The 13,653-nt window shown below is 44.6% G+C and overlaps 1 protein-coding gene across 1 annotated transcript in view; it reads right to left on the bottom strand.

Moving 5' to 3' along the window:
- The window catches only part of LOC146812799 (solute carrier family 2, facilitated glucose transporter member 3-like), an 88,110-nt gene extending 86,729 nt beyond the window's left edge, over positions 1 to 1,381 (bottom strand). The window contains exon 1 of the mRNA XM_085619912.1: positions 65 to 1,381. Coding sequence (XP_085476038.1) covers positions 65 to 88 — 24 coding nt within the window. The 5' untranslated portion in view covers positions 89 to 1,381. The remainder of the gene's footprint in view (positions 1 to 64) is intronic.
- Positions 1,382 to 13,653: the final 12,272 nt, after the last annotated feature.

Here is a 13,653-nt window from a genome sequence, read left to right as displayed (position 1 = left end):
CAGGAACTCCTCGTGGATGAGACAGGACCACAGGACCCCCAGCAGCGAGCTGCTAGGACCCTACCTTCATGGGCTCCAAGGGGGTCATGGCTTCCTTTTGTCTGCTGATGAAATCCCACTAGCCTGAGGTTCAGGTGGGCTCTGTGGGTCCCTGGTGTGTCCTGGAGTTCTTAGAGCAGCTTTGGATCCAATGATTGATGCTTCCAGTTTTTGTGTTTTTTTTGGGTGATAGTGATTTAGATGGTGCTAAGTGGCCAAAAGCTTTAAAGCTGCTTTCAATATGTTCTGGTTGTCAGTCAAATTCACAATTAGTCCGGGTGTTGTTCTGGCTCCGAGTTGTCCTGGATTGGTTAGGGTTTTCTTTTGGTTTATTTAGGAGACTGTTGGCTGGTCCCAGTTGTGTCTTGGTTGATGCTTTTTGAGTTTTTGGCAATCCAGAATCTATATTAGTTTGTGTCAGTGGGGTTCTGATTGTTGCCAGTTGTTTCTTGGTTGGTCACAGATATATGTTGGTTGAGGTCAGTTGAGACTTGCCTGGACTCTGTTCTGTCTTTGTTGGTCCCACTTGAGTGCTGGTTGGTCACAGGTTGTGTGGATTAGTGCCAGTTATTTCTTAGTTGATGCCAGTGTGGTGGTAGTTGCTCTTTGTTTTGACCTTGTTCCGTCTTGGTTGATCTTAGCAGATGGTTGGTTAGTTTTGCTTGTGTACTGTTTTTTATGTGGTTGGGGTTTAGTTGGCTGTTGCTAATTGTGTGATAGCTCGTCTTGATTGTGTTGGTTGATCTCAGTTGAATATTTTCTAGCCCTGAGGTGTATAGGTTTTTCCTGGTTCAGTCTCAAGTACGCTCTTGGTTGATCACAGTTGACTGTTACTTAGACCGGGTTGCGTCTTGGATTTTCTCAATATAGTCTTGATTGGTCCCAATTGACTGTTCGATTGACTCTGTCTTAGTTGATCACAGTTGAGTTTTGGCTGGACTCAGTTGAATCTTGGATATTCCTGGTTCACTCGTTCTTGGTCTCAGTTGACTGTTGGCTGGACCCGGTGTCCCGGTTGATCTCAGTTGAGGGTTAGATAGACCTGTTTCGTATTGTTTTTGCCTGCTTGATTCGTTGTTGATCTCAGTTCAGTATTGGTTGGTCTTGATTGGGTCTTGGTTGGTGGCAGATGAGTGTTGGCTGGCTGCAGATGAGTAGTGGCTGTTGCTGATGTCTGTCACTCCCTCTTCTTCTCCTGCCACTCTCGGTTAGTACTGGTCCCTCTGCTCTCATACCTACCAGCAGGGTATGGTGGTGTTCTGGGAGGTGTCAGTGACATCAGAGAGGCAAGCCCTGACCACGTCCTCTCCACCAGCTGGTGTTGTGATGTGCAGCTGCATGGAGCTTGTGAGAAAGTAATGTGTGTCTTTAGAGTGGTGCAGCCCCCTGTCCTTCTCTGGCACTATTTCTCTCTCTCTCTCTTTCCCTCCCTCTCTCTCTCTCTCTCTCTCTCTCCCCCCTCCCCACGTCGTCCTGTTCGTTCTCCTCTCTGCTTTTCTTTCACACGCCACCTTTGTTCGCAGATGTCCGTGCCTAGCACTGGCACAGCTTTTCAGGGCGGAGCAGCCTGGGCCGCGCCTGTCCGTCTGTCTGCAGCACACAGCATTACCCCTGCCGTGGAAGGGGAAGGTCACTCTGAATGTGACCTTGTGAGTCTAGCAAGGACACACTCACACTCTTTTTTATCTCCCTTGCACTATTTCCTGTCTTTCTTTTGCGGTCAGCTAATCTCTTTCTTACGCTTCAGCACATGCTCTCTCTATTTGTTTTCTTCTCCATCTATTTGTATTTTTTATCTGAGTCGTGAGAAGGCAGAAGTTTTTTTTCAATGTGGTAGGAACATGGTAGAGTACATATGAAGCCTCAGGCTGAAATAAGTCTTAAATAAGACAATTTGCGTTGGAAAAAGGCATGTTGGGAGCTAGACGAGGAGTTCTAATGCCTCTCTCCCACCCCATCTTCTCTCTCTCTCTCTTCTCTCTCTCTCTGTTTCTCTCTATCTCTCTCTCTCCCACCCCATCTTCTCTCTCTCTCTCTCTGTTTCTCTCTATCTCTCTCTCCCACCCCATCTCCTCTCTCTCTCTCTCTGTTTCTCTCTATCTCTCTCTCCCACCCCATCTCCTCTCTCTCTCTATCTACTTCTCTCTCTCATCTTATTCGCTCTCTCGCTATCACCCCTCCTGCACTCTTAGGTTCCTTTCTTTTTTGATTTATATTTTTCTCTTTTTGTCAATCTGTCACTCTTGCTCTCTTTTGCTATGTCTCTTAAGTACACAATCACCTGCTTTCTCTTTCTACACGCTTGCATTCTGCATCTCTCACAAACCCACTTTCTTCGATCCTGTGCTCTCTCTCTCTCTGAAACCCATACTCACTCGCTCTCTCTTCACTCTTTCACCCCCACACAAACGCACTCTCTTTTACGTCTTGTGCTTTCTCATATCCACACACGGTCTCTCTCTCTCTCTCTCGCTCTCTCTCTCTCTCGCTCTCTCTCACTCTCTCTCTCGTTCTCTCGCACACAGACTCTCTCCCACTTTCTAGTCCCTCCTTCCTTTACACACACATCCTCTCTCTCCTTCTCTCTCTCTCTCTCTCTCGCTCTCACACACACACACACACACACACACACATTCACACCCTCAATCATTCGTCCTGTCTCTTTGTCTCCACCACTCTATTAGGGGCATATTTACAAGGGCTTTATTGCCGCTTTATTTGGCTTACAAAGCCAAAAAAGCAGAGATAAAACCAGCGCCCTATTTACAAGAGGGTGCTAACATGCATAATCGCATGTTAGCACCCTTTTTCCCAACGCCTCCGTTTGCATCTTCAATGAGATGCAAAGTGGGCGTTACTGGGCGTACCCCGGATGGACTACCTTGCAATTATCGCTGATGTTTACATCGCGATATTTACAAGGCAGCCCACATGATTTTAGCAGACGTTTGATTTTGGCGAAAACTGCTGTTTTCGCCAAAATCTAACGTCTGCTAAAATCCTGACTTAGCCATCTCTAACATAGGGGGTGGATTATGCTGATACGACCCTGTGGGTCGTATCAGCAAGGTTATTGTCGTTTTGCAGGGAACATCGCTGGAAAACCAGCGATTTTCCCTGCAAAAGGGCGATAACCTCGCTATCTGTGGAATTTTTATCGCCCTGGAGAAACGCGTTGTTAATAACGTGCTACCAGGGCGTTAAATTCCAGAGATAGCCTGCGATAATATTATTATCGCTAAGCACGGCCAGCGATAATTATCGCTGGCCGTTGATAATATGCCCCTGTTACTCTAGCCATGAGGTCCCTTTATCGCCTGTCTTACTCTCTTTCTCTCACCTCTCCTAGTCAGACTTCTGCACAATTTCTTTTCCTCCGTTTTCATTGTTCTTGTGGTGCCACTGGCCACGTGTGTTAAAGTTGTACAACTGCTTCTCCCGTGTGGTTTAACAAACATCCATTGAAGGTACAGAGAAGTAAAGTGCGATGCATGAGAACTCGTTGAGAGTCAGTGGCAGAGCAAGTAGGGGATGAGTTAAAGTTAAGACCTGGAGTGCTGTGTAAGTCCACAATGAATAAGATGGCTGCTCCAAAAACAAAATGGAGTCGAGGCCTTGTTGAGGCCTAGTTTAACCTATGCCAGAAAAACACAGCTCTGTACATCGCAGCATTATCGTTTCAATGGCAAAAGGTTCATGTTAATAAGCAGATAGGATTCTAATCAGAAAATAGTTTATAACACCAGCACAAACCTTTTACCTGACAGCCTTTATGCCAAAAGGCTATCATGTCAAAGTGTCAGCTACCCTGACCTTACCCACAGGGCTATTTTTACTTGTTTTGCATCACCCCGGACCGCCATGCTGAGCATGGTGGTAGAAGGTAGGGAAAAAAGCATAAAGGCACCTACACATGAGGAGAACATTCCAGCACTGACTTTACGGCAATTCAGGATACAAACTGCAGCTTTAGGTGTTTGTTTCTCTAAAAAATTAATTCATTGGCACGTGAGCACATCAAACAAGACACCTGCTCAGGAAATGTTCAGTGACTTCAATGGAGCCGCTCCAATGGCAGCTCTGCTCAAGGCACCGGTATGGCTCTTGTGGCGGGGGGTCACACAGGGGGGTCGAGTGGGGGCTCATGCGTGGGGGGTTCACGTAAGAGGGAGCTTCTGCTCTGCTTTCTCCAACTCCAGGAACAGGAAACAGGCAGCCAGGCTCCCTCCCCTAAGCCAATCACAACGCTGCAATGCAGCATTGTGATTGGTCTGACCCTGGAAGGGTGGGCATTATCTCCATGCAGGCTGTAATGCAGCCTGCATGGAGAAGGAGAAAGTGCGCATGACTGTTTTGGGCGGCACGAGAGGAGTGGACAAACCACTCCTCCCCTGCCCTGCCCCATTAGCAGAGCAGCCCCACCCAGCCACAAAGGAAACATAAAATGGTAATAACTGAAAGTGATTATAATTTTATGTTTTTGCTTCTTTCACTGCGATAAAGCAGTGGGGCGACGCTCCTCTGCCATAGCAGAGGAGCCGCCACTGGAAGGCACAGAGATTCAAGCCAACTTGGTGGTGATCTCTAGATAGGGCACCTGGTCCTCTGCCAGGGGAGCAGATGCTATAACGTCCCAATACCTCACACTCTGAAATGCTCCTGCCAGAGTGAAAATGATTCCCTATTTTTAAGTTTCATAAAGTACCAGCTCACATCTGCCCTAGATAGTATGGACTGTTGACCAAGCATGAATGCTCCCTGTCACACATCTGCACTGGACAGCATAGACTATGGATTAGGGCATGGTGTTCCCTTCACTCACCTGCCGTTAGTAGTATGGGTACCAGGCCGGAATTTTTCTTTTACACATCAGTAGGGGTGGGCGGAATTTGCGTAGTCGCGCTACGCAAAGCTCCGCGAAATGGTAAAAAATCTCCGCGAGCACACAGAGTTCCGCGAACACGCGGAATTGCTTGTGCCGCCCATTCGCAAGGCTTTTTTCCTGTTCACGAACGCTGTTTGCATGCTCGGGGAGAAATATCTTGCGAACACGCATTTTGAAATCGCGAACAAGCAAAAAATTCAGCAAAGCCACAGATCGCGGAACTTTTGGCAATTCCATGTTCTGCCCGGAATACGAAATTACCCAAATTCCGCGAGCGGAACGGAATTTACCGCCCAGGCCTACACATCAGTCCCAGACAGCATGGACTCTGGACAAATGTTGAATATTATTTTCACACATATCTGTCCAAGAGCAAGGGTTGTGGACCAGAGCTGAGAGCTCCTTTCACACACCTATTCAGGGATAGCAGGGACCATGAAGAAGAACCAAGTATTCCACACTACACACATCTTCATGGTTGTATGGGATTAGCCAGCAACCGACCTCTTCGAAGAAGGGATGGACTTGGCTGTTTGAGGATGTGGTGGTGCCTGGCCACTGCTCCATGGACATGATGGAGCAAGGACTCGTAGAAAAGAGACTTGCTCGGAAGCAATCCTCTCATTTAACGCCCTAATATGTTATTAATTACGTATTGTGTAAAGCTAATGCTCAACAGATAAAATGACGGTTAGAGAAGCTTGCATATATGTTTACTAACGATAACTATTCGAACGAACTAATAAAATTGCTTTAAAAGGGAAATCTTTACTGTGCATGCGTCAACTGCATCTACGCAGTATGACGAGCTGTCGCTTGGAGGGAAATTCTTGCGCATGAGCAGAAGGTACTAATATGGAGTCTTGAAGACTCTCGTGCATGGCACCTGCTTAACTGAAATGAAATCGAGCTATTTTATTAATGCTAATGCGGGGAAAGTATTGATAAGTAAAAGGGGTTAGGGTAGAGATGGGTGGTATACAGTGAAACTGTTTATTTTTTAAAGTAACGTCTGTCTTTCTGACTTTATCACTAGTGCACATATGGGCCTCTTGGGTATGTCCGAAGTGAGCCAAATCACATGGGTTTCGCGCATGGCAATCGAAAGTCAGCTAGGAAGGATGACGTGTGGGTTAAGAAGAGGACAAGGACACAGCCTGCCTGAGAACCGGCAGTAAAGAGCCTGAATGAATGAGACTATATGATCAAATAAACAAATTAAGGGGATGGATTTGCTAACAAAGCGCTAACTGAAAAGGGTGATATGTAAGCATGGTGTGATGATCTTTCCCCCCTTGCCTGACCAATCAGAGTTAGTATTTTTACGATATTGAAACTTTAGTGGGTGGAACATTAAGGATGAAAGATATAACTGAGGTAGCTTTTAGTTAGTGGATGAAGATTTGCTGAATGCTGCAGAGATCTGGATGCTGTTGAGAGAGACGTCGATGCTGTGAGCCGTGGGTGCTGTCAGAGTAGCGAGAGATGCTGATAAAGAATCGAATGCTGAGGCTGATATCCTAAATTATTAGGATTAGAAAGAAGATCGCAGAAGAATCTTGAGGAGGAAGAGAGTGTCAGAGAGGGGTGCGACCTGACCGTCGGTGTTAGAGAGGTCAATCTAACCTGTCCTGATTCCTGTCCTGAAGCCTTTGTCGCCTGATCTATTCCTTGGGACCCTTACCCGCCCTTTGGCCAGGGGGTTGGTCTTCACACCATCCTTGGTAACTATAATTCCATGCATTAGTAGATGTTCTTTTTTCTCTGTCCTCTCTCTTTGTCATTGCAAAGTTTGAAGTATGCGTTGAATGATTTGATTGATTACATTTTTCTTCCTATGGGTGACAGTGATTGTACTGTACTTTGAAGTGGTTCACATGCAATTAATTTAGATAAAGATTTTTACCTTTTCCGAGTCTGTGGTCATTTCAGTATAAGTAAGGAGGGTTAATTTATGTCATTTCACCATCAACTAGTTCAACTAATGGTCCATCGACCAGAGGAAAGAACTTTTTGATCAGTGAAAGGTTAGTTAGGGATAAGAGGTAACTAATCTTGATTTTCGAAAAATAAATTTTGACTCCAGCAATTTACCCAATTAAGGTGCCGATTACGATCCGGTAAAAACCGGGTACGAACCGTCGGTCGGAGCGTTTTCCCCGTCCGACTCGTACCCGGTCGCAAAACTTTACAAACATGGAATTACGATTCACACGGAAACACCATTTCCGTACGAATCGTAAAAAACACCGACCGACGAAAACATACATACGAATGTGATCCGGGAATGCTGCGACGTGACGTCGGGACGCTTTCAGGCAGCGTTTCACGACCCAGGAATTACGATTCGAACCGACAGCAGTCCGGACGGCAATATTTTCACGGCACCCAAAAAGTGCCGGAAAAGCGAAGGACGGCGCGAATCGACCAGAGTAGGTGGCCCGGTACGCACCGTACCCCCCCCCAGCCCCCGACCCCCCCCCAGCCCCCGTACGTACGCGCCGAACCCCCCCGTGTATGTACATCCATGTACGTGTCGAACCCCCCCGTGTACGTTCGAGTCGAACCCCCGTGTACGTTCGAGTCGAACCCCCCCCGTGTACGTTCGAGTTGAACCCCCCCGTGTATGTACACCCGTGTACGTTCGAGTCGTACGGCTCGAACGTACACGGGTGTACATACACGGGGGGGTTCGACTCGAACGTACACGGGGGGGTTCGACTCGAACGTACACGGGGGTTCGACTCGAACGTACACGGGGGGTTTGACTCGAACGTACATGGGGGGTTCGACTCGAACGTACACGGGGTTTCGACTCGAACGTACACGGGGGGGTTCGACTCGAACGTACACAGGGGGGTTCGACTCGAACGTACACGGGTGTACATACACGGGGGGGTTCGACACGTACACGGGTGTACATACACGGGGGGTTCGGTGCGTACGTACGGGGGCTGGGGGGGGGTCGGCGCGTACGTACGGGGGCTGGGGGGGTCGGCGCGTATGCGGGCACGTCTCCATGGTTGCTATGGGAGTTCGGTGCGGACGGTGTTTTTTCCATCCGGTTGTAACCTCGGACGCACGGGATGGATCGTGATTCCTCGGTCGGACTTCACCTTTCACATTTGTACGGTAAATGGTACGAGGACGTGTCGGACACATTTTCCGACCCGAGGACGTGTGGGGAATGATCCCCAATGCGGTTCGTATGGACTTTTTACCATGCGAATCGTGATTGCCAGTTCGTACGGCACTTGTACGATTCGTACGGTAAAAAGACCGGATACGAGTCGCACGGGGAAATTTTTTACCGGATCGTATTCGGCACCTGAGTGTGTGTTTATGGGCCCAGGTGAGTATATGGTATTGGAGTATCTGTTGTTGGTACGCTGCTAGATCAGTTTTGTGGTAGCAGAATTATAGTTATTATTGACTAGTTTAGTGATGAGTATTGATTATTGATTATTGATTTATGTTTAACAAAAAGAGTTAGCGTCTTGTTTTATGTTATCTTGTTTAATTCCGGGGGAATGAATAGCAGGTGATGATAGAAGCCACACTACAGTGAGGTTACCCGTCTGTTGGAATAGCACTGAGAAGCTACGCAGGGCTGGCAGTGTTAAAGTAGGGACTATTTTGTATAAAAGGTGAGTGTGAATGGTAGCAAAAAGTTTTGCTGGTGAAACTTTGGTCTTATATCACCTAGTATGGGTAACACTGAAGGAGTAACAGGTTCTCTTGAGCTTGAATGAAGGGTAAACAGAGGTTTTTACTCACAGTGGAAGAGGAGCAATTCTGAGACTCCAGATCAAGTCGGAAATCTATTCTTTGTTTAGCGGAACAGGCAGAGTAGCGAATGTTTTTATGTTGTTACTAACGAATTTCATTAAAGAGAAGAAAAGTAAAGGAATAAAGTTTTGTGTTACCTTGTGAAGGGAGGGTCAGTTGACGGAGTTGCACTGACGTTACAGAGAGCCGCGCTGGGATAGGTTGAAACAGCGGGCGTGTGAAGGAAGCAGATTGTAAAGGAGGGGTCAGTAGTAAAGAGCAGAACTGATGACATCGAAAAAGCTGCACTGGCATTGGTCAGACCACGAGCGTGAGCTAGAGTCTGATTGGGTGATTGAATAGAGTCTGCTTTAGGATTGGTCGACAAAAATTTGTATGTTTGCTTCTGATTTGCCTGTTGGTGCAAGTCTCCCAGACAGAAAAACTCGAGGGTTTATGGATTATTGTTTCTTACATCGGGTATCTAGAATGTATGGAGAAAAGAGAAAAATGTCATTTATAAAGAAAATTAAGAATTTCTTTAAGAAAGATAAGCCGGTGTTGACTAGAGAGGGAATTCCTATTACGCCACCAAAAACGCCTGCTTCATTTATGATGATGGAAAGAGGATATCATACTTGTGTATGAATGGATAATTTAATAGAATATACTAAAGGTGATGGTGTTCTAGCTTTCCCTGAAAATGATACATTTAATGGGAGAATTTTTGAGGATGAGGATGAATGATTTGGATCCAAGACCTAGGTTAACGCAGTATGAGGCTTTAGAAGAATGGAAGACTGAGTCATTTGAACGAGAGAGAAACAGGAGTGGGAGATATATGGGACCTTTTCCTTGATATTTATGTGAGTCACGTGAAGGTCAGATGAAGCATTGGAGAAGAGCAATGGTATCAGAAGGTATACCCAGTGTTGATGGCTGAGGAACAGTCAGGGAGCAAGTGTAAAGAAAATACTAAACATATGAATGTGACAGGATATGGTGAGTCGGATGATGAATTATTAGAGGAAATTTTAACTAAGAACCCTCCACCATACCAGGAAGGACCCAGTAGAGTCACCCCAAGTGCACCAATGATGGGAACGCCCTTAATTTCACTAATTTTACATGATACATCAGTCAATAGGGTGCTTCAAGACAAAGAAAAGGAAGCATTAAGTAGAAACAGAGAAGAATTATTACAGAAAATTGGCCAATTGAATTTAAATCCTGAAGCGTTGACAGTACCAGTGACTATAGGTCCTGTTATTCCGTTATATGGAGATAAAGTAAGTTATCCAAAACCCCAAGCCGTCACAACTCCTTTGTGTAATCCTAGAAAGGAGGTAGTAATATCTGATGACCAAGCCAGTGAGTGTGATTCAGTCATTTCATTAATGGATCTACTGATAAGAGAATCGGTAAGTGAAACCCCAAGAAGAGTTACACCCAGTAGTCCAAAAGAGAAAAAGTCTGTGGTACCCTCAAGAACCAGAAGTTTAACAACAGTAACACCAGAAGATTTGGAGAGATGGGCACAGGGAATAGAAAAACAAAGATCACCCCCAAAGATTTTAGATATTTACAAATTGAAAGTAGAATTGAAAGAGATGATAGGTGGAAATGTGGGAATAGAAAGATTAAACAATTACAATGAACTAGAGTTGTTGTTTATATGTAGAAGTATAACCAGAAATGCGAAATTGTATCATGAGAAATTGACAGAACTTGCTTCAGAAATGGGAATAGATATAGGGAGATCGAAAGTGTTACAGAAACCATATCGAGTGGAGTTTATGGATAAAGATTTAGAAAATATGAATGTGTCCGGTAAGAAACTACAGGTAAAGGGGTTCATGAATATTTTACAAAAAAGGGGAGACATTGATAAGTGGAGGACGAGGTGGACAAGAAAGAAGGAGGAAGCACAGGCGAAGGAAGCGTTCTCTGCATACTTGTTGAAAGAATCAGAAAATGTAGATAGATTGTGTCCCATGAGAGAGGTACCCGGTGGAGGATATGTTCATGTTCCATGGAGCCGACAGGATATTTTGTCGTTCACAAACGATTTCCCCAGATTAAGAGTGAAACCAGTTGAATGGTACAAACAAGTTGAAAGATTTGTGAAAGTTTCGAAGGTTTTGATAAAGGATTTGGATAGTTTGTTTGACATAGTGGTACCTACTGATTTATGGGCAGAGTGTAAGATTACAGTTGATTGGCCAAGTGAGGAGTATCCAAGAGATTCAAAAACAGGGGCACCCTCAAATGAAGTGATGAAGAAATATCATCAAGTGATTACTTTTCTGAATAGGAAAATTCAACCCAAAAAAATGATTGGGTAAAAATAGATAGAACAACTCAAGAACCGAATGAGTTTGTACACATGTATTATGAGAGACTGCTACAGGTATTTAAGCAATATAGTGGTTTTGAGAACATTGGTGATAAAGATATGGGACATTTTGTGTATCGGTTTGTGTATGGTCTGAAACCAGAGATTAGTCAGATGATTCAGCAGCACATGTTGTGTTGGCAGGGAAAACCGATAGATGATGTTTTGAAATAGGCAAACAAAATATTGTGGGGACGATATTGAGGCGAGGTATAGAAAGCTAAAAGAGAAAATGATGTGGGCACAAGTGAAATTGGCAGAACAGCAGGAAGTTAAGTTGAATAGTGATTATGCGGCAAATGGTGGTAAATCAAGAGGACGAATGAATAGAAAGGTTGCAAAGAAGAAGTTTCTTTGTCATGCGTGCGGAAAGCTTGGCCATGGAAGAACGAGTGTAAGAGTATTCAGAATAATAACGGGCCAAACCAAAATTTAAATCCACAGAAGCAGAATGAAGCGCTTATGAATCAGCCCAGCAGGTAGTTAACCCACAGTGTCAGGTGCCACAAGCTCCCATGCCAAATTTTGTGAACCAACTAAAGTACAGTGCGGACATCGGATTTCAAGGTGCAAGTGGTAAGAAAAATTCTGTGGTTTCACAATATCTCTTACAGAATAATGATGATGAATTTAATTTTTTGCAATGACGGTGCCTGAGGGGGAGGAAGAGGAGTGCGTACTTGGCGCATCCTTGCCGGTAGATCAGTCAGGTCCATTTGTTGATGGGAAAGTGGAAGGTAATGATATCACTTTTCTATTGGATACTGGTGCTCCCCGTTCTACTGTGAGAACAGCAGACATCCCAAAACTTCCCCTCTCTGGAGATTCAATCGAAGTTGTCAGAGTTTCGAATTAATCCATTAGAACCCCAATTACAGAACCAATGGAAGTGCACATTGGAAATTTTAAAGACATGAACAGATTCGTAGTTTGTGATTCTAGCCCAGTAAATCTATTAGGAAGGGATCTGTTGTGCAAAATGAATTTTACAATCTACTGCACACCAGATGGTGTTGCTTTTCAAACCCCTGATGAAGATATTGTATAGAAAATCATGCTAGCTAAACAAGGCACGGAAGTAGATGAAATGTATTCTTTGATGACAGTAAAGGATTTACCAGAAGAACTATGAACAACAGTGAACCCAGAAGTATGGGATTTCACAGGGAAAAAAATTGGGTTAATGTCAAACGTAGATCCAGTGAAGGTGACAGTGAAAGAGGGTGCAGTTTATCCCAACACCCGACAATATAAAATGAGTCCAGAGGTGAAAGCAGGAGTTGCTTCAGACATTGACCGAATAATTAGACAAGGCATTTTAAAGGAAATAACGAGTAGTCCTTGTAATTCGCCTATAATGGGACTTAAAAAGCCTAGCGTAAAATACAGGAAAGTGCAGGATTTGAGAAAGATCAATAAAATTGTAGTGCTTTGTTGCCCCGTAGTGCCAAATCCAGCAGTGATTCTTTATCAGATACCCTGGAATGCAGGCTGGTTTACAGTAATTGATTTATGCCAAGCCTTTTCCTCTATTCCTTTGCACCCAGACAGCCAGTATCTTTTTGCCTTTAAGTTCGAAGACCGTATCTTGGCATGGTGCTGAGTTCCTCAGGGTATACAGAAAGTCCCTCAATTTTTAATCAAATCTTGAAAAAATGCATAGAAACATTGATCATGCCCAAGAATTCGGTTCTGGTTCAGTACATTGATGACCTACTAGTGGCATCAAAATCACTAGAAGACTGTGTTCCTGATTCAATTGCATTACTGAATCATTTGGCTGATGGAGGACACAAGGTGTCTCCAGAAAAATTACAATTTTGTCAAACAGAAGTTAGATATTTAGGCCACAAAATAGAAAGGGGAGTGAGAAAGGTGACCCCTGAGAGAATTAAGTCAAGCAAATGCAGTTACCGCAGATGCAAAGAGAAATAAGAATGTTTCTCGGAGTGGTTGGGTACTGTCGGCAGTGAATTGCTGGGTTTTCCCTGCTGGCAAATCCATTGATTCAGATGACACGAAAAAGAGCGAAGGGTCCAATTGTCTGGAACGATGAATGTGTGGAAGCATTTGTGGAATTGCAAAATTGTTTGTGTGAGGCCCCTGCTTTAGGCATGTCTGATTATACCAAAGAATTTGCATTGTTCTGTTGCGAGAGAGAGAGTTGTGCGCTTTCAGTCTTGATCCAGAGGCATAGATTAAGCCGACGTCCAAAAGCATATTTTTCTGCTACCTTGGATCCTATGGCTTCAGCTTTACCTGGCTGCTTAAAAGCAGTAGCTGCTACTTGTATGAGTCTGGAGCAAAGGGAGTCAATCGTGAAGAGACATCCAGTTAAAGTTTATGTCCCACATTCAGTCAAGATTCTTTTAACAAGAACTCAAATGCAGCATCTTACCCCTAGTCGGATGACTAAGTATGAAAGAGTGATTCTTGGAGCAGCGAATGTGACAGTGATTAGATGTACAATGGTGAATTCTACCACATTATTACCAGACTCACGTTGTGAAGAAGTGAAAAATGAGTGGATCATGATTGCCTGGATGTGACTGAAATGTGTACCGAG

Source organism: Triturus cristatus, chromosome 7, assembly GCF_964204655.1.
Source record: "Triturus cristatus chromosome 7, aTriCri1.1, whole genome shotgun sequence".
In the NCBI taxonomy this organism is placed as follows: domain Eukaryota; kingdom Metazoa; phylum Chordata; class Amphibia; order Caudata; family Salamandridae; genus Triturus; species Triturus cristatus.
Note: the sequence above shows the minus strand (reverse complement) of the source record. Positions and strands in the feature narration are given on the sequence as shown.